This window comes from Chelon labrosus, assembly GCF_963514085.1.
Source record: "Chelon labrosus genome assembly, chromosome: 5".
NCBI lineage: Eukaryota > Metazoa > Chordata > Actinopteri > Mugiliformes > Mugilidae > Chelon > Chelon labrosus.
In genome coordinates this window covers 24952370-24979227 of record NC_140341.1, presented here as the reverse complement: position 1 = coordinate 24979227, position 26858 = coordinate 24952370, and the positions used below count along the sequence as shown (strand labels likewise).

Below are 26858 nucleotides of genomic sequence, written 5' to 3'. Positions count from 1 at the left end.
GAAGCTAAGACTTATTTTTATAGGTATATTTTAAAAAAAATAAGCTCTACCAGTGGAAATGAAAGGGATCAACAAAGTTATTCTGTTTCATCTTGAATGTCAAATTCCATTTCCAAGTTCTGCTGGTACATTTCACAATAAATCAAGAATGTGAATCTCATTGGGACCCTACAGAAGAAGACATCAGTCAGATTCATCCTCATGTGATCAAGAATATCTTCAGCGCAATGCATTCAGTAATTGTGGATCGACCAACGGGCTGATACTTCCATTCCTTCAGCGATCACACTACCATGGCTGTATGACCTGTGTGTTAGGTCCAGAGTAAGATTTGAGTATAGACTCTCATGAACTGTGCTGTAGCCCAGAAGCTGATCAGCTTAGCGGTCACAAGCACAAGACTGTGCCTGTAGGAGACAGCTCCTGACTACATGTACAGTATGTCCCCATGGCTGAGCCACTCCATCCTCAGGTCACCACTAGCAACATGCTACCATGTAGCAGAAACCCCTTTCAGGCTTATTGGTAGCTTTACATGGCTGCCTGTCTCAAGCTCCTGATGTTGCAGGCTTGGACCAATGTGACATGCTATCACATGAAGTAGAAATGCCACAAGAAGAAAGAAAACCTATAAAAGAAGATTCCAGCCTGATGCACTGGTTGAGTGAACAACTGTGACAGGCTCACTATGTCGCTGTTATGTAAGGTTAAATGTAATATATGAGAGCAGCGGCCCAGATAAATGGGCTGTAAAATCAGCTCCCTGTTCCTCAGCGGGACGACTGATGTCTTGGATTTTGAGGAGGAAGATGAGTTATGTTCGTGGTCTAAATATACTGGAGTAAAAAATGGCGACACACACACAGACACACACACATACATGTGTACCTGTCCTCTACTTCTAACACACTCACACTCCAGTAACCATGAAACAAGCTTATAATAATTTTCCTTGGAGAAAAAAAACATATGCAAATCCAGCATTTAGAAACACCCAGAGACACAAGGCATGACGCTATTAGCAGATAGTCAGTCCCAGGAATAAATGTATATCACTGCTGAAACAGTTCATCAGTAGCAACAAAAAAATTGATTTAAATTTGGGTTAAAAGCTTCCTCATCTTTTAACAATAAGAAACACACACCTTTGTCCTTACGTTATTATTTTTAGAAAAATACGGAAATTCCATATGAGCTTAACATAATTCATTTATGTGCTATGTACTGTGCTGTTTTCTCTCTGTAACCAAAAAGAAAATCCTAATAAAACGCACGCATTCACATTTTATTTGCAGTATTATGTGGAACACAAACATTTTCTGTCTTTATATCAAAGTTTGACCAAGTAAGGTTCTAGTGTGGTGGCCTATAGGAACATAATTCCTCATAATCTGTGCTTCGGTGTACACCTGGTTAAAGGATATGCCTTTCTGTCTCGGTGGAGTGGGTTTTGGTTGGTGAGCTAGTGTAGCTGTGTTGTTGTTGAGGTATCCGACCACATGTGGTCGTGTGGTCAGAGAGACTCATTTTCCATCTCTGCTTTCCTGCCATTTGTACGAGAGCACATATAATTTAATAAACAATTGAACTTGTAATTAAACTTGAAACTTAACTTGTGTCAGGTGTTTTCAAAAGTTTAAACAATAAACTGTTATGTAGAGTGAGTAAAATGGGAATTAGAGTGTAATCCTAGAGTGACATTTGACATTAATTGAATGCTAACATAGCTCCATGTCTGCTAGATGTTTAAATAGGTCAATATTTGCTAATAAGCTAGCTATAGCCACTTAATCAGGTGCCCCTTGAATCATGGTAGTAATCTTTTCTTAACTATGTGTTTTTTAGTTGCTTCATATAAACTTTACTTTAAAACAATCTTTGCCCTGTTTTAATAATTTAGGGGAATACTCATTGGCAATGTTTGCAAGCATGATTGTCGTTCAAATCTGAATAATAGCCCACAAAACCACCTCAACTGGGACAGAGTAACGTGATCGGAAGGAAAATTCAATCAGACTGAGAAGTGTGGTGTCCCTTAAACAGATAATTATTAGCGCTGAATAATCATGTAAAAGGTTGATCCAATTGTTCTCTCTGGTGGGAATAAATATATTGTTTTGATTGGCCCGCATGGTGTAAACAGCAGGCCATGTGTCCAAAATGGACAGAATCATGGGAGTACAATGAACAATGTCTGACTTGATGCAGAGCAGCAGTGCTGAAATCATGTGTCTGTCTCCATCCGTCTGGGCCATCATCTTCTCTATGTGAATTTGGCGTTGGCAAGACTTCTTCTAATCCACTAATGACTAAAGTTCTAATCTGACTGATTAGCCTGAAAAACAGCACAAGGTGTTGACCTGGCCTCCAAATTCACTAGATCCCAAACTGATTAAGTACCTGTGGGATGATCCACAGAGGCCCCTCCCCTCAACCCATAGGACCCAAAGGCCCCCACTAACAACATTCTGTTGCCAGACACCACAGGACACCCTCAGAAGGCCCATGTCCATTCTCTGATGAGGCACAAGGGAGGCCTACGCAATATTAGGAAGTTGGTCATAATGTTATGCCTGATTGGGGTATATTTTGTCAGATAGTTTTATTTAGTGTACATGTGAACAGTTAAGTTGGAATGTCTAATCAGAAGGACCTCAGTTGGACTGAAGAAATCCTGTCCCTGCAAATATAGCCACTGAGAGAAGTGTTGGCACTGTCATCACTGAATGTCTCCGGGGTTATCCTTCACCATCCACTCACTTTGTTTGAGAGGAGGGCTACAGTAATTGAGCTGAGTGGAATATGAGCACATGCACAAAATGGGTGTTTGTTCATTAAGAAAGCACTTGTGACAAGAGAGGTTCTGGCCTCCAGGAGAACCAGTGATCTACAACTAATTAGGAAGAGCCGATCATAGTCTGTGCTAGTAGGGTGATGTCAGATACGCAGCACTCCTTAGAGTCCCCTCTCCCCTCTTACTACTGTTCACCAATTATAGCTGGACCTTTGAGCTCACTAATGCTGTCTAATGAGTATGAAATGGGCTCTTTAAAGCAAAGTTTGAAAGGATTCTTCCACTGGTTAGCACATATTGATTGTAGTGCAGTAAACGGCTTTTGCTGCGGCTAACTGTACCACAGGCAGAAATGCTGAATGCTGAAAACACTCAGTGCAGTGCATAAACAGGACCTTGGGACATTGTTTGAATTTCCTTTAGTGGGCTTTGCTTATGTGGAAAAATCTCACCTCCAGTATAAAACAGTGTTGTTACTCTGGGAAGGCTCAGAAGGAGAGGAGGAAGAGAAGGTGAAGAGGATCACTCAGGACAGGAAGAGTACAGGGAAAATGATCTAATGTTACATGTTAATATTAGATAAGAGTATGAATAACAGCTCCAGCAAACAGGGGCATTGCTTCGTCTGTTAGCTTTTTCCCTTTTATGCCTCGTTCACCATCTACCAAATTAGCCGAAAGTCCAGAGGGCAGGTCCGTTGCACAGGATACACACAAACACACGTAGCACATACAAAACACAGTTATATATCAGCACTATTAAAACTTCCCCTATCCAGCCCCACCTACCTCATTTATCTCTTTCTGTCTTGTTAGGGCAACTCCAGCTCTGGTTGTCTCCCGCCTCTCTTTCTCCCTACTGATTTATGAAGCTTCTTAAAAACGTCCCAAAGAGCCCTTCACACCAGAAATACATACTCTGTCCAAGCAGAACGGAGACAGCAGGAGCCCCGTGCTTTATGCTTCCGCGTTCCCCAGATAGCCGAGCTTAGCTGTGAACTTTAAATTATCATCTCTGGTGGCAAACATCACAGACTCCTGATAAAAAAAAAAAAAAATGGATCCGCAGCAATGTTGTGCTCACATTGTTGCCTCAAAGAAGATCCATGCCTCCTGCTGCAGGTTGTCAGCCAACCAACTACAACATCTCACTGGAAAAGTAACAATCAAACTTTTCCAGGTGCTTATCTGCACAAGAAATATGTAGCAATTCATCACCAGGAAGTCTGTATCTCATCTGCTGCCTCTTGCCAGTGCTGAAAAAAAAAACATGGGAAATACACAAAAGTAAAAAGACAGATTTTGATTATTTTTCTAGACCATTTAATATACGCACCTTTCATAGTGTAGGTATGTTGAAGATATTTTTTGTCACTATACTCCTATCCTTTCTGAATCCTTTCTCAAAAACGATGGAGGGCAAAATTATTTTTTAAGGTGCGCTGATTGGTTATTTTATTTTAACAACTGATGACATGACATTAGTCATGTAAGTTCATAGGTAAATGAAAAGTGAATTGTCACTTTATCCTACTGTTGCTCTCAGCCTGGCAGAGCTTTTTGGTGTCTTTTCATTATTTTGGTTTTCTGGCCTGCACCTTTTCGTTTTGGTCCAGTCTCACCACTTTCATTACCAAACAGTTCATAAAGGCCTTTTAGAGGGAAAAAAAACAAAAAAAACTCTGTACCTACAAACAAAGTTAAACACTAGCTGGTGAAATAATGTCAATCATTTAGCAACTAAGGAGACAGATAAATCCCTCAATAGCTAGTGGGGACCAAAAACATGTAACAATTCATCAGCAGGAAGTCTATATCTTGCCTGCTGTGTCTTTGCAATGATGAAATAATAATTGGAAATGCGCACAAGTAAAAGGACAGATTTAGATTTTTTTTCTAGTCCATCTGAATACAACACTCAAGGCATGTTAGATATGAACTATCTCTTAACCACAGAGCTTCTTGGTGTCTTTTAACTTGTGGTCCTGTCTTAACACTTCAATCAGTCTTTGTAGTGAAAACCAAGGATTGAAGATCAGGTAGACAAAGTTAGAAACCAGGTGGTGAAATACACTGATCAGCCACAACATTAAACCCCCTGACAGGAGAAGTAAATAACTTTGACCGTCTTGTGACAGTTCAATGTTCTGCTGGGAAACTTTTGGACCTGGCATTCATGTGAATGTTACTTAGACATGTAGCACCCACCTAGACCGCCTTGACGGTTTAGGAATAACTAAAACAACATGAAGAACAGCACAAGGTTCTGAAGGTCAAAACCTCCACTAGATCCCAAACTGATCAAGTATCTGTGGGATGATCCACAGAGGCCCCTGCTCTCAAACCATAGGACCCAAAGGCCCCCACTGTGGCCAGACACCACAGAACACCCTCAGAAGGCCCATGTCCATTTATGGCAGTTTGAGTTAGTCAAAGTAAGCATGTGTTTTTAAAAATTACTAACGTTTTAGCACAAAAAAAATAATAAAATAAAATTAGAGTTTAGCTAGACAACCTTTCTCATTAACATAGGTTCGCTGCCTGGTCGTGATAACACCAGTACACTTACAAATGACTGCCTGGAATAACACTGATTTGGCTGATGTCTCTAATTAGCTTCGGCCAGGGATCATTTCATGGCCGGTATTTGACATGATTGTAGTGTCCAGTAATTATAGATGCACACGAGGCATGTGAGTACTAAGACTTAAAAGTGTCCTTTATTCAGCTGGGTTTCTGAGAGCTTGGTTGATTCTCATTAAAGCTACCTGACCAAAAATTAATTAAAGTAGGCTTTTCTTCTATAATACTTGTTTTCATTATGGAAGAGGAATTGATTACCCAGGACCCAGACCTATTAAATCAGCCCACCTGCTCTTTCTTTGTAGGGACCAAACAAACATCCACCCTTGGTCCAATCTGAGCCTCATACGTCTGTTGGCCTAAACTGTGTCAAGCGTTTAGATTGCTTACAGAATATTCAATCATTCTGGTCGTTACCAGACGTTTTCCCCTGTGTCATGCTACAAACTATTTCCCTTTTTAGTACCATCGACCGACTTGTTTCTTGAGTGCAATATTTCAAATGAATTCAAACTGAATACTGAGACATCAGATGAAAGATGACCACGTTGGAGAAAGAAGACTAAAGCCTCTCTCTGTGCCACTCACTTCATTTCTATTAGGAGTGACTCCTTTTCTCTTTAACACTCTATATTCTTTGGACAAAGAAAACACAGAGTGGAAAATTGCTTCTGTCATCACTGGACAAATGATTCTGATCATTTTATTGGCAGGGATTATTTTCATTTGTGTCAGTTATTATGCTATCAATCTTTTAAAATGCCTGTAAGACTAAGAGGGGAGAAAAACTATTCTGGACAGACGAATGAGCACCCTGAATAGGTATAATTAGAAAGTAAAAATCTTTTGAAGAAGTGACTTTTCGGAGAAACTTCTGCTTTAGATGGGAATGTGGTGAAACAGTAATGAGGCAACCCGGTGCTACTGTGATGAGTCATAAATTTCTTTCTTTGCAAATGCAGAACACCTACATGGAGCTTTTGTAGCGAGAAACAAAGGGCAAAGAGCAGAGGAAGCTTACCTTGGTTGTGTGTGTATACCGCAGTGTGTATGACGTATGACTGGCACATACTTCAGCTACGTAGATGTTCTTTATCTTTCTTTTTTTTTTATTATAATATTGGAAAGTTTGCAATAACTATAAAACAAGTAAAGCAGAGGACAGTGGTTGAGATTGAGGACATTTTTGAGTCTTCACGATTCTAACAGCATAGTGTGGGGTTGGCAGATGGGGTCAGCTATATAGTTCAGATATATCTAATATATGCTTTTAAATAGACCACTGATATATGCACCGATGAATCTACAATACAGAATTGTTTTAAAAAAGCATTTTACCCTGCAATTAGGAACCGTCGTTGTGAGTTAACTGCTGGGTACTACACTTAAATGTGACCACGTGGCCTAATCAGAAGACTGAGGGTTCGAGTCCCTTTGTGGTTGAAGGTTTTGGATGAGCTAGTTGTTAGGAAGACCAATCTGAGACAGTGATGTTTGTGGTTTAAATCCAACTCTATCTCTGGCTGAGTTACCTTTAGTAAAGTACCTCCTCAGCCATGGCACATATAGCTGCCTGGTGCCCAACGTGTGCTCTCTGGTCTCTGTAAGAATGGATGGGTGGAATGCAGCAGAAGCATTGAAGGACAGTTATTCTGTATTTTCCTTTGTCATTTTTTCTACTAATAATGTATATGTAAAAATTTTCAGAAATCACAGGCTCACCATTGTGAGAACCTACAGGAGACTAGTATCCAAATGACATATACAAGGAAATACAGCAGGACCTGGTTAACTTGGAGCTGAATGTCAGATCAGTAAAATCAACATTTTATTTAATTATTTTTTTCCCCTGGGGGGACAAAAAAGCATTATAAGGTTCACTTCTGTCCTTTCCCCCCCAAAAAAAGATTATAATCTTTGCATTTTATATTTCTTTTGGCTCTGTACATTTTCAGCATAGCCTTAAAAGTCTACTGCACAAGCAAAGAGGAGAGACTCAGCTCCTGTCTGAGCTCATTTTCTTTTTTGCCAGGTCAGCATGAGGTAGCATGCAAACCAAAGATCATTTGAATAAACTAGGTGTAGGGTTGCTTTTTATGCTTTTATGAGAACCATCAGTTCAGAACTGTTCATCAATTAACAAAGTGGTTTATCTTTACATTCCAAAACAGGAGTATTAAAAGCAAACCAAATATCAGATAAGGAAATATATGGATATATGGATATCACTGAATACATTCAGAGATATTTAATAAAAGAAAGTGAAAATGTGCCAAAATGTCCTTTCACAACGGGCTGCACATCCAGCCCCGAAAAAAAACACACACACACACATCCTAACTGAGGTGCTTTGCTGTTCTTTAAACAAAGATGATCGTGTTTACACAGCACACAGGGTGGTAGGTAACTTTACTAGTCCCTTAATAACTATCACAGCATAATAAACCCACATGGCGGGTATTTACTAAAGCGATACAGGAATTCTAGGAAATGGTTTTGTTTGAACAGCAAACTTCTCATTAAACTTCACAGCTGCAAAAAAAAATAAAAAATCGCACACTTCGGATAAAATATAATAATAAAATAAAAAAACAGGAGTAATAAAGGATTCTTCTTCTCTTTGGTTCTGAGGCAGAGAGAGCCATAACGCTCATACAAACAGAAAAAAACAACAACATTTCTTTCACTCTGATTTCCAAGAAGCATCTATTTCGTCAACCTTTTAAACTTTTTTTCTCCAATATGTTCCACACTGAAGTCATAGCATAGCCTCATAGCCCCTTTTACACACATGACCGCAGCCACAGCGTGTGAAACTCACCTAGAATGAACCACAGGAGCGTCTGTTTCTGCAGAGCTGAGCCGGTCTGCGAGCCCATCCTGTCGCTCTCAAAAGGATCCACTGACTGAAGTTTCAGCAGGGAAGTGAAGGAAATGTAAACTAATAAGAACTCAAAGAGTAAGAGGTAACATCATACGCGACTGCTGGTGAAGAAATCCATGTAATGCGGCCGTGCGTGCAAACAGCCTCCACTGTATCACCTTGCGCAAACTGCTCGGAGGAGAGCCAAGCCTCGTCCTTGTTCCTGCTACACTTCAACTCCCCCGTGTATTCCTGTCACCGATCGTATGTCTTCCAGACGCGAAACATACTGAGTTCTAAAGTTGGAGCTATCTTCCCAAGAACCAGTTTTGAGGTTTGGAGAAATCCAGAAGGCGCAATAGGGTTGTTGGCAATCGGTGTTGGAAACTGCGCTGTGCGCAACGGGACGCACCAGCTGGGACGGATGGAGAGAGACTGTGTGAGGGTTCACTGCTTCTCCCGGGGACACGACTGATTCTTAGGGACGGGGACAGAGGACTGACCCAAACATATGACAGCGCAGGGAGGGGTTGCGAGGGTGATCTGAGAGAGGGGGGAGGCGCTGGACTGTGCACGGTACGCTTCCATTGGCTGATTGAGTGCACTGGCGCGTCCAAAGCATGGCAAACAGAAACTTTAAATAGCCAGGCAATTACACACAAACAAGTTAAGAAAAGTTATCATGTATAGTCCAAACAAAACTTTTGGAGGACCACACAAATTAGAATACAAACCAATAAAGTCTCCGTTAAAGAGACATTCGACGACATACTTTAATGTAGCATCACAGAGAACCTTTGAGAAACTCATTCTACATGACACTGAGGGTGAAGCACATACACCTATATATGGACCATACGTGATGGATAGAGAAGGAGAAGCGCGGCTGAGGACAGGTGCAGTGGGGATACAGTGGGTGGAATTGTGCGCTGGTTCAGACTCAAAGGCTCACAGTTGTCCGACATCGCCATCTAGAAGTCATCTGGGGCGTTACAGGGAAACTCTACACGAATCAGCTGTTTATATGAGCACTTAACAGCCCAAAAGGCTAGTAAAAAAATGTTTTGTGTTGTTTACTGATGAGATAAAATCTGATTTTGTATTTTTTTAACCATGGCGCACATTTCTCTGTAAATATGTTTTGAATTAGACTTAAACTTTTGGACATTCAACATACACACTAACAGTGCACATTAGAACTGCATTTCCCTCACAGCTGCAACCATACACAGTGCTGATGCAAAAGAAAACACACAGAAGTGTAATGTACAACTGACAGTGTGTCATGATGCAAGCTGGGTTTAGCTGTAGCAGAAGTAACCAACAAACAAAGTACCTCCTGTGCAGCACATTGCTATTCACAGAGCACTGTGGTTGTCATGACAAGGTAACACATCAGAAGTATTTTTTCACTACATTACACTGCAGCAAACCAGCATCTTATATTTGGATCTGCACTGCCCATGTCTCATGAATGTACAAGGCACCAAAATTCAAGTTATGATTAAAAAATGGTGAAACACCAGTAAGAGCAAGCACGCAATTTAATGTCTGATATTGTTTTCCCACTGTGATAAAAAAAACATACTCTGCGTTGTGCCCTTTTAAAATACTTTAAAGTCTTTTTGCCCTAATGAATCTGAAAATGTACAACGTTTTATGTCCTTTGCAGTGTATAAACAGCGTCTCTCTTTGCAGTTTTACTTTGAGCCCAGTGTCAAATGCACATTCAAAATGTCTAAAGGTGACTCGTCCACAAAGGTGTTTCATTCTCTGGCAGACACCATTGAGTGGCTTTATAATGGCACAGTATCAGAAGTGCAGGAGACGCCTACAGATGGCAAAAGCCCAGAAAGTGAGACGGTGGAACGGAAAACCGGCCTGTCACATCATTCTCCCACTGACGGAGGGTCAGGACCTGAGGAAAAAGAGCAACCCTCTCACTTCGCAACAGGCCTCACAAATCAGGTCCTTCAGCGGTAAGAAGAGAGTTCCTCAAATAAGGCTTCACAAAGGAGGCAACAGAATGGAATGATTAAGGTAAAATACGTCAATTAAAAAAAAGGAGAGAAGAAAAACAAAAGTGAGATTGGTTTGTGCAACTAAAACATTTCAAAAGACCCAGAAATAAAGACACCACAGCACAAAACGCAATGCAAAATGAAACAGAGGCAGATGTCACAGAAATGGACTGATCATAGTGTTAGTGTTGAGGATGTTTGAAAAAGGGGGGTTCAAAAAGATCTCTTCTACATATTCAATCATCAATTCAATGCAGCGAACTAGGACTAAAAAAGCAAAAACAATGTGATCAAATAAAGTCATCACACAAGGGCTCACAGATGTGACAGAATCAAATTCTATTCAGCGAATGCAAGCTATTCTAGATCAGGGGTGTCAAACATACGGCTAGCGGTCCAAAACCAGCTGGTTGGAGGGCTCAGTCTAGCCTGCGGAATGATTTTTCAAAGCACAAAAATCACATTGAAGGCGTGAACTGCAGTTATTCAAATAAAACTATCTGCTATTCTTAACTTTGCCACTAGGGGTCGCACTGTTTTAGTAAAAGTTGCAGACATAACGCAACACTGAGGCCCAGAAATAAACAGTAGATGGCAGCAATGTGCTGAAATTGCACCTTTTCTTCCTAAGAAATTTCAAGTTGTTCATAAAATCTTATCTAAAAGCATAGTTCATTAAGTGTAAGCATTTTCATAATTTACTTGTACTTCACTGTCAAAATAGGCTAACTTTCACTATTCACATCACCATTCCTATCCAACCATCTATTTGGTTTCAGAATTACAACCTGAGAGAAGGTGACTGGATGCTTCCTAGTCTCTATCAGAACATTTAGGTACCATGGAGAAATAGACCTTAAAGAACACTGATTGCTTTGCCATAAATAGGAGAAACACGGTTTCTAGACTGCTTTGTACACGTGCATGTTATCAGACTGAAGAAAATAAAAATATAGACAGAGCAGGAGAATGAAACAAGGTCATTTCTTAAGCAGAGAATCCATGTGTTTAAAAAGGCTCCACCAACTTTCTGCAGAAACTATTCTACGTCCACCACCTAACTCTTGAATAACTGTTCAATTTAGACACATTCACACAGCTGTGGAGCAGCGGTGTAGTGTTAGATCACCTCACAGTTGGGTGTGATTGTCAACAAAACAGATCACACCCGACTGCTGAGCTTTGATCAGTGTTGCCAAGTTCAACAGGGTTTTTATTGAACGACCTAGTGTGCAGTTTAAACCTGTCCAAAAAGAGGTTGTCTGGAATGTAGTATGAATATTACTGAAATATACTGCATTAGTATTAAACAAAGCTCTGAGGTTGGTCTGATGTTCCAGCCCCCCTGAAGGTTCAATTGCATTTCATTAATAAATTCAGTGACTGCTTGTACAGTATGGTGCTCATACACATATTTCCAGTAAACCAGCAGTAGCGCTACACCCGGCTGTGACACCTCCCACCATAAAAACAAAGTGGGCAGCACTTCTCAATACAAGCTGCAACAGGATCACTCCACATTAGACCTCATGGCATTAAAAAGCGCTGATAGACCGGGTCTCACTTTGTTTGGTTGCGTCAGGCAACAAACGGCCTGCTGGCATTTTAAAACCACAGCTTTCCTGCCTGTCTCTCTGACCGTCTCCAAGGCAACCAAATGTAAACGTACGGCTGGAGGCATGAAGGACAAAAAAAGCAGAGAGGAAACACTAGAGTAGAGAGTCTGCTGAAAAGGATCAAAGGTTTGCTTGTCAGACGTCCACAGAAAGGCTGGACAAGACACACGGCCGGATTAGTTAGAACGAGTCGAAACTAATGAGACAAGAGTAAGTAAAGAACAGTTTATATCATGGTTTTGTTGTCATTTGTGATTGCTGGACTTTTATAGGGCTCCTGATAGCTGATATAAATTTACGTACATCATCCTTATGTCACCTTTGTAATGCATTTTTAATTTATATTGCTTTTAACATGTATATATAATAGAAATTCAGCCATTTCTTGATATTTTGTCAAACATTAAATCAGACTTTAAAGAATAATTTGAGCTTACAGGCCTCACATATACATACATTTGTAATGTTGATAACTACTGCACATTAGCCAACACCTAAACTTGTCCTAAAAGCTGCATAAAGTCACATTATAGTGTGTAATAAACTATTAATTAAATGTTCATATTCTATTAAGGGCTTACATGGGGGCTCATAATGAGTTCCTGCATATGTGCGCCATCACTGGTGGGCTCATTTAATGCATACTGACGTACTCCTATATCATGTTGACAATGCAGCACTAATAATGTGAGGCAATATTTCCTATCATCCATTCCTCTGAGCTTGTTTCTGCAGGGAGCAGGTATGTCACTTGAGACTTACATCACAGGGCTAGCATCACAGGAATAATCACACAAACACACAGACTGCCGATGACACAGGGCACAAAACACTTACCGAGTAACTGAAGCTGTGTTTGAATTCTTTTTCCTTTCTCATTCATTTTGGCACCGACCTGGTCAGACTCAAACTCACAGCTCGGACCCTACACTGCTTATCGGCTTCTGTTCACACAGGTCGGACCGGGAGGCTGGGAGATATGGAAGGGATCAAGAGGAGACAGGACAACAATGAGAAGCAGAAAAGAGAGATGGAGGAAGAAAATGAAGAGATGGCTTTGGTAATGAGCTTCAGACCAGAGGTGGAGAGACATGAGGAGGTGGAAGTCTCCAACACTGAGGATGAGGAGGAAGGAGGATGCACTCCCTTAATCAGCGCCTGTCGTAAAGGCGCGACTGAGGCAAGTTACTGTGTGTGTGTGAGATACAGAATTTGCTATGTGGATAGTCTGTTGTAATCCTGCTCCATTTCCAAAGCTGAACCAGCATCAGTACATTGTTAGGTGTTTGCCATGAGATAGACACACACAGATGAGGAGTTGTACAGACTGATGGCTCGAAGCAGGAAAGATTTCCTGTAGCGTTCTTTGAGACAACAAAGATGTCTGAGCCTTCTGGAAAAAAGGTGCTCCGTTGTCTGTCTGTTGTATGGTGGCTAGGGTGGTCAGGGTTACCCTTACCCAACAGTCTGAAATGAGGACTGGAGGATCAAAACATTTGCGTGTATTTTTCCACTCAATAACAATGACATGTGTTTACGTGCATGGGAGGTCCATGTGACCTAGATCTTGCTCTTTAGTTAACTCTTCTGCATCCTCCCGGGGAGCCATGTTCAAAACAAACACAACTTCGCAATATCACGGGAGAGACACTCCCCCTTTGAAAGGAGATGAGTTAAAATTGGAACCGTTTTTTTTTTTTTGTGTGTGTTTTCAAAAATGCACTGACACAAAAACAAGTTCAAGAAAATGTCTAAAAACATAAAGTGAGCAGTAACAGTCATTTCCGCATCCAGACAGCTTCAGTTTATTGATAAAGATAATTAGTTTCACTTCTCAAATCACACTTCACTCCCTTGTTAATGTCTGCTTAACTTCCTTTATGGTTTATTGACTGGTGTTCTCTCCAGGTGGTGCAGCAGCTGCTGAGGACCGAGGCTGATCTGACCTTGTGTAACTGCAGAAAGCAGACAGCCCTCCATGTAAGCTCACCTGAGCTCCAGGGAAAAATGGTGAGGTGGATGTCACGGCCTCATCTGCCCCCCCAGACGCGGCTGCTGCAGGCTGCCTGGCAGGGAGACATGCACTCCTTGCAGCACTTGCTGGTAAGTTTCCCTCATACACACTCCCACCTGAGTGTTAGAGGATATCCCAGATGGGAACAGGCAGCACAATAAGAGCAACAACAAAGTTTTCCCATTACAAAACACGTGAGGCGTTGTGTTTATGAGTGATGAGTGTTGATATTAATCATTATCATAATTTATTAGCAATGTACTTTCTCTAATGCCTCCAGATGATGCTAGAAGCAGGATGATGTTACATAGCTGAAGCAAAAATGGATTTGAAAAAACACAAGAAGACAGTTTTATAAAACCAATCATGGCATCATGATATTTGATGGGGGTAGGTGAAGGCAACGTCTAGTATAGGAAACCCCACCGGCTCTAGAGGGTGTGAGATCTGATGAGAAGAAGAGAATGCTGGAGATCTGGATGGGATGAGGAGTGGACTCTGAATAGCAAAAATGGCCCATGAAGGCCCATGTCCATTCTCTGATGAGTCACAACTGTTTTGGAGGCACAAGGGAGACCTACACAATATGAGGAAGGTGGTCATAATGTTATGCCTGATTGGTGTAATTAGCAACATCCAATCTCAGATAGACGGGGTGGATGTGAATGTCCCAAACACCAACGGAGAGACGGCTTTGATGCTAGCTGTCAGGGACATCGACCTGTTCGAGGGGATGGCGGCACGACTGCCATGGGAACACAGACCTGTGGAGGTGATCAAGGAGCTGCTGGAATCCTCTGCGTAAGAAAGCACTTGAAATTCAGCTTAGACACAAAGGAACTTAGGGTTCTTAAAAAGTTTGATTTATGTGCAATGTGAAAACCTTTTTTAATGTCTAAAATTTGATCTCAATCAGTGATCTGCGGACACGAGATGCCAATGGCTGTTCTGCTCTCCACTACGCTGCTAATCTCAACAGCTCTCTGATGGAGGAGATCATTCACATGCTGATTGAGGCTTTAAGTCATACAGGTATACACACACATGCAAACCTCATATGGAGAGAAGACAATTGTGTCAATGAGCATGACTTGGTAGACATACAATTGTTTGGTTTATGTGGTTTAGGCAATTTAGGTGTGTATTGGCCTCTCGTTCAAACAGATTAACTCCTGGCCAGTGTAGGGACAATAGTAACCTTAATACTGACCTTATCTAATGAGGAGCAGGTTTGATATGACTGTAAAGAGGAGGACCTTGGAGACACTTTTGTAAAATGTCAATCTGAAGTTGATCAGAGATGGTTTGGGTCTTTCCTAACAGCGTAAGCAGCAGTGCAAGCATTTTAATACTACACCAGCTGCTTAGCAGCACTACATCAAATTGTTTGATTGCTGAGATTCGTTGTGGGCCCATCCAATTGCATCCGCAGGCATTTTGCTATGCTCCTGTTGATAACTCCCATTGGAAATAGATAACAGACCCAGAGACTTGTACGTTTTTCTGTAGACATTAGGCTACTAGTCATCTTTATCCCTTGACTACAGTTCAATCTGACCCCTCTCAGCTGTTTCAGTTTTAGAAGCAGCAAGCGTTTCATCAGTAATGCTCAAATTAATTAAATATAAATTTTCTCTTTTCCAAATGGCAGACAAAGCTCTAGCCTTTTGAACACAGTGGAAAATTCAGCTGCTATTTCCCTCAAGGGTCTGCGGAAACCAGTAACAGTTGAAACCAGAGGTGTTGAAAGGAAAGTCTGTGTGAGAAGGCGTCTGTCTAATAAGGTGATAAAATGTCAGTGTTGTGTTAAGAGCTTTTTTTTAGCTGCCCCAAAGTGACCAAAGATTTATCTTTTAATGCCGCTTTAAAGCTGTGAGAAAATTCCCTAAATGCAGCAGTTCATGTGATTTGCTTTGTGAAAGTAGGATTATCGAGTTATGTTTCTTTCACAATAATCATAATCTGATTACTTTATTCAGTTATTTACAGTTTTTGTGAGATGAAAGGGATTCTGGCGACAAGCTATGCTCTATAAAATGGTTGGCTACTATCTTTTCTCTTCCCATTTCTTCCATACAGTCACAAACAACTCATGGCCTGAAAAAACCCTAAGTAACAACCTTGGCATTTTTTTAATTGTACTGTTAATTTATTATTGTGTATAATGCTGCACAAATAAATGAACAACTGTGATTGTGAACAATGCCCTCGCAGCATATACGCGTACATATATGTACAAAATGTAAATAGATCCTCCTATTCATGGTGGTGTGTGAGCACAAATGCTTTATTTCTTTGTCTTTCTCACAAACACACACACAAATGGCATACCAAGTTCTTTCATAATCCTGTTTTTCAGTGTAAAACCGCTGGAGTTGTACTCAAAGCCCGCCCTTACGTGGGGAGCTATAAGAAAGGCTTGTTTGTGTATGTGTGAGGGACCACTCTGCTAAGAACCTTCATATGTCTCTGGGTCAGAGTCAGTGTTAAGGATGGCGATTCAGAAACAAGGTGGCACAGAGGGGATGGCTAAATAGAGAAGAAAAAACACAGGAAGTTATTTTCTGACTCTTTTTTTTTTTTTTTACTGCTTCTAATCCCCCACCTTGTGTAAACAGCACTGGGAGAAGGGGTGCGGACCCGAACGTGTATTCGTTGTTGTTCTGCTGGCAGAAAACTGTTTTGTTTTTGCTCCTTTAGGTATCAGCAGCAGCCAGAAAGGCTTAAATTGTCCTCTGATTCTGTGTAGTTGCTGTCCCTGTGTCACCCCTGGCCCTGGAGAAACACTCATGCAAGGATTTGGACTCAGACTTTGGAGATTCAGACACAGAGTTGGACATCGAGAGCCTTTATTCTAATAATTCAACAGCAGCCTCCCCGACGCAGACACCGACCGATCAACACCACTTTCTACTCTACAGCCACACTGGGGTAAGTGAAAAATAGTATCTCTGGTTTGGCATTTAAAGAATAAACACAGTAACTAATTGATTTATCTAAGTATTCAGTAATTTCACCCATAATCTACACTGTAAATATCCACCATGTAACTGGCAATGTTGCATTTAAGCATATGTGTGTGAGTGCAGCCTGTTGGTCTCAAGTAGCCACATTTAACAAACACACGGGCCAACTGGCAAGGAGTGGTCAACCAGAAGACAAATATGTGGACCAGTAATAGGCTCTCTGTGTGCGCCTGTGTGCTTGGAGTGTGTGCGGAGGTTGGCTGCTTTGTGTAGCTGACCCTGAGCCGCCATACTACAGTGCTGTGGACGTCCTCTTAGAGGGAGCAGACAAGCAGGCAGCTGGTTAGCTGGAGCTGAAGAGCAGGTGGTTTATGAGGAAAACCTGTAGTGTATGTATCCTAGAGTTCCCCTGACGCACTCCGTTGTGATGTGAGTCTGTCTGCTGTACATTTACAAGAACTAAAAACTAGAGCCGAGCCCAGTCATAATACCACCAGGACACTTTTGTAAAATGTCAATCTGAAGTTGATCAGAAATTATTTGGGGTCTTTCCTAACAGCCCAAACAGCAGTGCAAGCATTTTAGTATTACACCAGCTCACCTCTACATGCTGTAGTTTGATTTTTGATACCACCAGGACAGCTATTTAAAAGCAACATTTAAAAACACCACAGTCGCAGTTGACATTACCAAAGACAGTTGTGGTTTGTTAGCATGTTTTGGTTGTCTTATAAACTCTGCTTGCTTTGCATACAGAATAAATGAGAAGAATCACAAGAAATTAAATATATATATATATAAAGATTAGGAGCATTCTATATTCCCAGTTGAAAATGTAAACATATATATATATTATTTGTGGTGCTTCCATCTTGCAGAGCTTCTGCCAGCATCCCTTAGAAAGATGTAATCAATGAATTGCTCACCTCTTTGTTCTGTCCAGGAAGTGCCAGAGTCTCAGGGGCGTTCTCCTCTATCTGACCGTCATAAAGATCTCAGCCGAGGTAAGGGCTCTTTGTGTGGCTTCAGGGGTTTTAGTGGTGTGGACCTGGTGGGCTCTGAGAAAATAAAATGTAGTACTTCTAAGGTAGGAATAAAACAAAATGTTGTGTCCTTGTTTTAAAAGAGTTAAAACTCAACAAACATTAATCAGCAATAAAGTGCCTCCCTGTGTGGTGATGCTAAATGTGCCTTAGGTGCCAGCTACCTTCTCCAAACAGTGCAAAGCCTTACATTAACAAAGGAGCATAATGGTCAGCATCCCAAATAGGCCATGAGATCAAATCACCTTCAAAGTGGGAGAGGGGGGGTGGGTTGAAGGAGGCGTGACTGCATGGGAGGGGTCTCACACACAATACAACCTCTCAGCTGAGAAACCTGCCTGAAACGTCTTTTACCTCAGCCACAGCAGCTTGGTTTACAGACAGGGATGCAGAGAACGAGAGAGAACGATGAGGTAGAATAATAGGTAGAAAATACTGAGGGCAAAATTAGAATAAAAGTGTGATTATTAGGGTTTTAATGATGAGTGGAGAGATTATGAACCCTGTGAAGTGGTCTCAGCACGGGAGCCGAGGGGACCAACAGGCTTAGAAACAGGTAATGACGGATGTTTTCTTCATAATGAGTATTGACGTGTACAAATGTCGTTGTTTATGTGGGAAAAAGGTAGGTGTGGTCTAAAAAATTGTAGTTTTACTGACCAAAAAACTTATTGTAGTGTTATGATGTGGCTTTGAAACAGAAACGGTGCTATAATCAGAGACCCCTTTAAGGCTGGTCTTTAACCCTTTTGAAATGTAGTATGTAACTGAGTTTCTGATGAAGACTGCGAGAATACAGTGGACCTACAGGAATGGTGGGTGTAACTGTGTGTGCTTGTGTGTGTCTGGAGCAGATAAGGGGATCTCCCCCTGTTTCCAAAACGCCATGGAAACACTGAGAGACATCAGGCAAGCCTACCAGGACGCAGGGAGGGGAAGCAGGTGTGTATGGTGAAATCCCACAATCTATTTACACACACACACAAAACTCAAAATTTCTCAAATGCGGCCTTTTTTTTTTTTTACGTGTGTGAGCTGTATAGAAAAGAAAGTAATTTACAAGGCGATGGTACTGAGCTGATAGTACTGACAGGGCTGACTCCTGTGGACACATCTGTTCATACGTAACTACAAGCAGATGCTTACACACAAACATCTTATGTGCATACAGTTAACACTCCAACCCCCCCACCAACACACCGCCTCTTGTATACGCAATACACTCCTCCTGTGCTGGTCAACAAACGCCTCTTACTTTTACACAACAGAGGAACAGTGTCCTATCCGGTTACATGGACAGACCTGTACGCAGGCACCTGTCACCATGTCCAGAGGACAACCTGTTCTACACAAACAGGTTAGAAACACAGAGACGGGGGGAGAGGGGGCCCCTGTGAATCAGGCCATTGTCTGTTATGAGCAGCTCTCACCGCTGAATCAAGTCCAAGCTCTCCAAGGAGAATAAAGGTCTTTCAGCTAGTCTCTAATTTCATAGCACCAGCTTCCAGAAATAGGAAGAGATGTGAGGCTTAGCACAAAGAAATAAACTCAAAGACATTTGTACTTTTGTTGATTTGTATTCTTAATGAGAATTTCTTCCCACACGGAAAGAACCTATATAAACATATAGGTTTTAATATAGGTTTTGAATGTATGTGACATACATAAAATTGGCTGTTTTCATATATACGCATATATGCTATATATATGCAGTTTATCTGTGCATATATGCCGCATATATGATAACATATATGCGGCATATATATAGCATATATGCGTATATATGAAAACGGCCAATTTTATGTATGTCACATATATTCAAAACCTACATTAAAACCTATATGTTTATATAGGTTCTTTCCGTGTGGGCTCAGTTGATTCCCAACTAACTCCATACATGTACTCTCTTCTGCCTCCACAGTCAAGATTAACCAGTCAGACTCTTTCTGTGTTTTCCCCTCTTATCCTCAGCAGAGGTTTGTCTCTGCCCAGTTTGAGCAACAAGGGCAGACACTGGAACCACGTTGATCCTGCATCATCATCTGGCCTGCTGAGTACCAGGACCCCCTGCCAGCCAGCACCCCCCTCAGACAGGTATTTACACCGCTTGACTCATTACATAAGTGTTTTACAATAATATTGTAACCCCAAATTCTGTTAGTATAGTTGTATGTCTATAGGAGCTGTCACTATTGAATTCATCTTTGGTGCCAAGCATGGGACCCCCTCAGGTCCACACCCACATTATATAATAATATGCAAAGACATAAAGACATAAATGCAAAACTTACTAAGGCCGTGATAAATGTTTTGGATAATTAGCAAGGAGGAGTGGCACTGTGCCTCACAGCAAGAGGTCCTGGGTTTGAATACATCAGAAAGTTGGGGCTGTTGTTCTCCCTGTGTCTGTGTGGGTTCCCTCCGGGGACTCCGGCTTCCTCCCACTGTCCAAAGACATGCTCTTTAGGTTAATTGGTGATTCTAAATTGGCCGTAGTCTGTCTCTCTGCCCTGCAATAGGCTGGAGACCTGTCCAGGGTATACCTCGCCTCTCACCGAATGAGAGCTGGGATAGGCTCTAGCACACCCACCCCCTCCGGAAGACTGTGATTGGCCTCATGAAAACAGATAAAATGAAAACAGATAAAATGAAAATACAGATTTCTGAGTGAATGTGGACCTCAGACAAGATTAAAATACAAATAATACATAACAACATGATACAAGACCCTTTTCTAAATTGCTCCTAGCCCCACTCCTGTTAAATGTGAAAAATAATTATATTAATCCAAACCCAATAATTTAAAATAATTGCTACATTATATGCAATTTGTTTGCAATTTGTTTTTGCTATGGTGAAGTAAAAATCTCTGATCTGATGTGTCCCCAGCAGACCGAGAACAAGAAGTGTGGTTGTTGCATCTTCTCCGGCCCACAGCCTGCTGTCTATTGCAGAGGTCAGCCAGCTCAGCCAATCAGCACCGAGCATCATGGAACCACAACTGGGCTCAAACACTATGATGCAGGCCAGGGCACACATCCAAACCCGTATGTATCTGTAATACCCTTACAGTGACAAAATAATTAAATATTGTAATGTTGCTGATGATACATGTTAACTGTAAAATTTCTCCTTGCTTGAAGGACTGGGATCTCAAAATTCTGTGAATGAACAAAATGTAAGTTTCACTTATTTGGCTTATATTTATGTACATTCACTTTTTGTTCTGCCCCTAATAGTATCTACTTCGCTGTTGGGTGGTCATAACCACTGACCTCTCTGGTTTACACAGGGTCTCTTGCCATCTCTGCATACCCGAACACCCAAGCTCTTGGCACCCTTGGAATGCCGACCCAGGGACAGCACAGCTCTGCCAGGACTAAGGCAACGTGTTCCCCTGAAACCCATCAGCAGGAGCCCTCTTTGCTCCAGGACACAGCTGAGGCGAGACAGCCCATTCTGGGGCAGCCCACGCAATGGCCCTCCTACCACTAAGGCTGGCAGTGAGGAGAGTGGGTCAAACAGCAGCAGCAGCCACAGCTCCATTGACCTGGAGCTTGAGGATGAGGATGACAGAGACATACATGAGAGAGTTTATGAGGACAGTAATCTGAAGTTGTTCAGGGACAGGCTGTTGCAGCATTCAGAGGTTGTGAGCTCTGCTGAGGCTGATCTGGTTACTGCGACAGGGCTGGATTTAAAAGTCCAGTCGAGGATCAGTCATGTTGCACTGATCCACAGATCAGCACATAACCTGGAAGAAGTAATTCTCAGGCATACAAATGATCATCACAGCACAGAAAACTCTACGAACTTCCAACATAAAGTAACCAATATAAAATATACTAAACAGTCTGCTGACAACGGGCTCTCAGTAGTATGTAACTATGCACAAAAAGGAGACACTGTGAAGAATGTACCTATCACATCAGAGTCTACGGAGGAACAGAATGATGTGGGCTGCACTACACAACCACAGACTGAGATTAGTTGTGGAATTACATTCATTGTGAATGACCAAGGTGATGCTACCACACGCTCTGACTGGATTTACACAAACATGAAACTAACAATAAAGGAATGTGATGAAGAATCCAAGGTTGACATACCAGCTGTTACTAGTGCAGCAGATGCAAAGTTAGACACCAGCACTGCTTTGGAGAAAACTCAGTCTGTTACAGCAGATGTGCACCTTAATCTGGTCGATGTGGATCCCAAGAGAGGCGAGCAGATGTTTAAAGCCATAAAGCCTGCCCAGAACAAAGAGAAAAAGACCAAATGTGGACTGACAGCAAATTATCAAACTAATCAATCCTTCTACATGCTAGCACAAAAAGATCAAAGAAATAAGTCCAAAAGCAATCTGAAGTACTCCTCACTTTGCACACAAGTTAAAGATAAAACCAGGAAAGGCCCTGAGCTAAAGGTCAGTAGAGAGGGCACAGCATCTAAAGTAAAATCTAAGATTAAGTCTGTTAAAAGCACTCACCGTAACACCAGCACCCCATCGCCAAGAAAGAAAGTTACTGATTATGCACAGAGCAAAAAAGACAATCCTGACAACAGAACTCAACAGCACACATCAGGGAGGGAGCTGAAAAGTGCCCAACAGTTGAAGAAACCATGTGGACTGGGGAAAACCCCAAGGTCTAAATCTGCTGTGGACCTCATTAGCTACAAAGACATGTTTCAGCAGATAGAGAGTGGGGATCAAGGACCTGCCATCTATGAGATGTTTGCTGGTCCTGTCTATGAAAACCTCCGGGTGTCCAGCTCTTGCGAGAAACTTACAGAGAGACAAGTGCAGTGTGCACCATCTAGGAAGACACAACAAAACCACAAAGTCAAGCAGCGGCCATTGAAACCAACACCAAGCAAGTTGAGGAGAAGCCCTGGGGACAGTGTGGTAGTTTCCGCTAAAAGCAAAGCAAAATCTGTTCAGCCCAGGATGAAGTCACACCTCACACCAATGTCAAAGAAGAGCATCTACAAAACTGAGAATATTGCAAAACAAGAGGCTGATGTAGTTCCTGCTAAGGATGCTAACATTTGTCATGATAGTATAGAAGAAAAGGGTGAAGGTCATATGTTATCTACCATAGACGAGGCTCTCTCTAGATATGAGTCTGAGACGTTGAAATCGGATGACAAAACTCTGACTACACCAACAACGTCCAGTCATGCTGGAGATTGTAGCCACATGCAAATGAATATGCAGGAAACAACAGTAAATTCATCTACGGAAAACTCTAAGGGGCCAATTCTAGATGCTGCGTTGCAACAGTCGAATGTCAACACATGGGCATCTTCTAGCAGCAATAGCCACACCACTATGTCACCAGTTTACCAGAAGTTTCTGGATGAGGCGGGGGATGGGCCACTTACGGATGACTTGCTCCAATGTCTGGCAGAGGAGCTAATCACGTTGGATGAGAGGGATGTATCCATAGGCCCACTGCCAGAAAACCATGAACAGAGCGATAACGAGTCCAACAGGCAAGATGGTCAACCTGTATCTGGACAAAATACATTTCCTAAGGTAAGTTTAGTGAGAAAAAAAACAATGTCATTATCATAAAATACTGTCATGTATTAACACTAACTACTACTATTACAGAGAGTCTGCCTTTTAAGGCTTCCTTTTTCTCATCTTAAATATGTATTTTATTTTAGCCCCATATACAAAGACACCTACCATCTCTGTATCTGGGCTTTATTTAAGGGGGACTCAACTAATTATACTCATCAAACTGTTTCCAGGTCTTATTGCATGTGGGAAAAGATTGTATAAAGCCTTTTGAAGCGTTTATGAATGGCATCAAATCACTTTTTCAATCAAAAGATTGCTGTATCCAAATGTGTTTAAAATACTCATATGACATAAATTCCTGATGGATTTTCAGCTGATAATTCAGTTCCCTATGCATGGCGACTCTAATTGGTCTCAGTTACTCTCCTATCTCTTACTTAATATATTTTATTGCAGTTTGCTTCAATAGACAATGGTGCTCTGCTTGGATGTGGATTGATTGTAGATGACACCATCACATGGACCAAGGGTGAAGTACTTGGCAGGGGCGCCTATGGCACAGTAAGCATGCAGTTTTTTTAGAGCAAAGTAAAGCACTGTAAATGCACTAAAGCAGATATTAGACTTTGAAGATCTTGTCACTTACCTTTATCATACCATGAAAAGTTTCTCATACAGTCATGCATTGCAAATCAACCTTTCACAAATACCTAAATATTCACAACAGCAGGTCTAGATGTCGACCAACCTTAACTAGTACTGCCTTCCTACCAGGTATACTGTGGCCTGACTAGTCAGGGCCAGCTGATAGCCGTGAAGCAGGTGAACCTAGATTCCTCTGACCCCGACACTGCAAAGAAAGAATACACTCGTCTGCAAGGGGAGGTGGAGTTGCTCAAAACCCTGAGACACGTTAACATTGTAGGCTTTCTGGGGACCTTGCTTTGTCAGAATGTGGTTTCCATCTTCATGGAATATATCCCAGGAGGATCCATTGCTAGCATCCTTCACAGGTAAGGTTGATTCAAAATCATCTGACTGCTGACCTTGACTTTTCTGTTGAAACAGTGCTTGCCTTATTTATGACCAGAAGTTTATTTACAGGTGCCTTTAATACAATTTGCTCTCCCCTCAGATTTGGACCACTGCCAGAACGAGTCCTATCTTTATATACTCATCAGATCCTTGAAGGGGTGGCCTATCTTCACCTGAACAGGGTGATCCATCGGGACTTGAAAGGAAATAATGTCATGCTGATGCCAACTGGTGTTATCAAGCTCATAGACTTTGGCTGTGCACGGCGCCTCAGTTGCTTTAACCACACAGCTTCCAACAGTGGAGACATCCTCAAATCAGTCCATGGCACTCCTTACTGGATGGCACCAGAGGTTAGACTGTCTCTTATTTTTTTTTAAGTTTGTATTTGTTAACTATTTCACTGACCTTAAATTGTCTTTTCTGTCTTTCTCAACTGATTGTCCACCTTTCTCATTGTTAAGGTAATCAATGAGACAGGATATGGCAGAAAGTCAGATATATGGAGCGTGGGTTGCACAGTGTTTGAAATGGCCACAGGGAAACCACCACTGGCACACATGGACAAGATGGCAGCCTTATTCTACATTGGAGCTCAGAGAGGGTTGATGCCCTCTTTACCGGAAGGGTTCTCGGATAATGCCAAGGAGTTTGTAAAAATCTGCTTGACAAGGTGAGACCTGTAGTGATCAATTGCTAGTGAAAACATCTTCTCCTTTGCAGTGTATGACAAATGCCGTTCACATACACCTTTATTCATTATCTAATTCTGTGGGTTATCCACTGATTTTACTATGTCAAGTATCAAGGATCAGTGACTGGTTTGATTGGACTACTGTAGAAACATGGCAGTGTATCATGGCATGCTCCGAGCAGGGATAATCACGGCATTTATCAGTATCATATACGCAAACTTAGAAGTTCAGACTTGACAACTTCAGTTCTGAAGCACGGATTCTGGAGGGCACGAGGACAGTCATTCCGGAAACTTGATTAGTAAATGATTAATGCGAAACCATTACTAAGCTATCAATACAATTCTGTTATATTCTGTTTATAGGCATGTTACTTAATGTTTATTCATTTCCTCTCAACTCCAGTGACCAGAGACTACGGCCATCGGCTGACCAGCTGCTGAAGCATTCCTTCATCCCTAAAAATGAAACCGACAGCTCTTGGGAAAAACAGAGAAAGCATTGCTGTGGTCACCCTGAGGGACCGTGTGGTTAGGGGGCTTAAGATATATATTGAGGACTCAACACACCAAGTGTTTATCTAAGGTTCCATGTTTTCCACCCACTTACATGCAGCAGCAGTGTCAATGTTTGTAAGGATGGGGGACTGGGCATGTATTCTGGTCTTTATGAAGGATAAAGCAGCTAAGCATTTTTAAGCTCTTAAGGCTTAATGAAAATACTTGGGATGCACTTTCATACATATCTCTTGGTACAATAATAGCACCTATAAAATGTGAATAGACAAGATTTTTATAACAGAGTTGTCTTATACCAATCTTATGAATGTGCCAATTTTCTTAATATGTTCATTTTAAATTTACCAGTGTAACACAAGGTTTCTTTGCTGTGTGGCCTATTTTGAATGTCATCGATTCTGCAGAATATTACATGCCAATTTCCATAACAGAAATTTTTCAGTGAATGCGAGATACTACCTTCTTCATAGCATTTTACCGGATTCACAAGGAATCATCATTTAAAACAGCACTTTTAAGCACAAGCGGCCTGTGATAAATACTGGCTACTGCAGCCATGTATCCTCTTATGCAACTCTACAAATCAGTACTGGACAAAGTACCTTAACTCTGGGAGTCAAGACCTTAGTTTACATAAACTTAAGAGTTACGCCATTAAAACTGATTTTAAACCACTCCACATATTTCATTTTAAAAAACTATAGTTTTGGCAAGTGAGTTGAAACATCTGAATTTTTTCAGGGTAATTTCACTAAAAAAATGAAAACTCCAGCACGTCGGAGGTTTGCATACACTCAACTGACTGTGCCTTTAACAGTTTGAACAATTCCCGAAATAATGTCATGGCCTTAGGAGCTTCTGATACGCTAACTGACATAGTTTGAATCAACTGAAACTGTACCTGTTGGTAAGGATACCTCAAGACTCTACGCCTCTTTGTTTGACATCAAAGAAAAATCAAAAGAAATCAGCCAAGACCTCAGAATAAAAGATCTGGACCTCCACAAGTCTGGTTCATCCTTGGGGGAAATTACCAACAAGCTTGGAGGTGGCATATGTATCTGTACAATACTATTTAAGAGTATATCATGCAGCCATCATACTGCTCAGGGGGGGGAGACTCATCATCTCAAGATAAATGTACTTTGTTGTACTAAGTTCCCAAACCAACAAAGGACCTT

At 41.5% G+C, this 26858-nt stretch overlaps 2 protein-coding genes across 2 annotated transcripts in view; one reads left to right on the top strand and one right to left on the bottom strand.

Moving 5' to 3' along the window:
- ramp1 (receptor activity modifying protein 1) overlaps positions 1–8255 on the bottom strand; it is a gene marked incomplete at both ends in the record, with an annotated part of 58735 nt that extends 50480 nt beyond the window's left edge. Inside the window, one exon of the mRNA XM_084544499.1 lies at positions 8198–8255. Coding sequence (XP_084400625.1) covers positions 8198–8255 — 58 coding nt within the window. The remainder of the gene's footprint in view (positions 1–8197) is intronic.
- Positions 8256–10040: 1785 nt separating this feature from the next.
- Positions 10041–25706, top strand: map3k19 (mitogen-activated protein kinase kinase kinase 19; the record flags this gene model as incomplete). Its single annotated transcript, XM_084544542.1, has 16 exons — positions 10041–10218; positions 12833–13056; positions 13785–13979; positions 14537–14691; positions 14807–14922; positions 16640–16821; positions 17800–17943; positions 19168–19256; positions 19871–19993; positions 20792–20957; positions 21192–23438; positions 23886–23990; positions 24204–24442; positions 24565–24817; positions 24929–25137; positions 25565–25706. The coding sequence occupies 16 exons, from the start codon at positions 10041–10043 to the stop codon at positions 25692–25694; spliced, it is 4755 nt and encodes a 1584-aa protein (XP_084400668.1). The 3' UTR covers positions 25695–25706.
- Positions 25707–26858: the final 1152 nt, after the last annotated feature.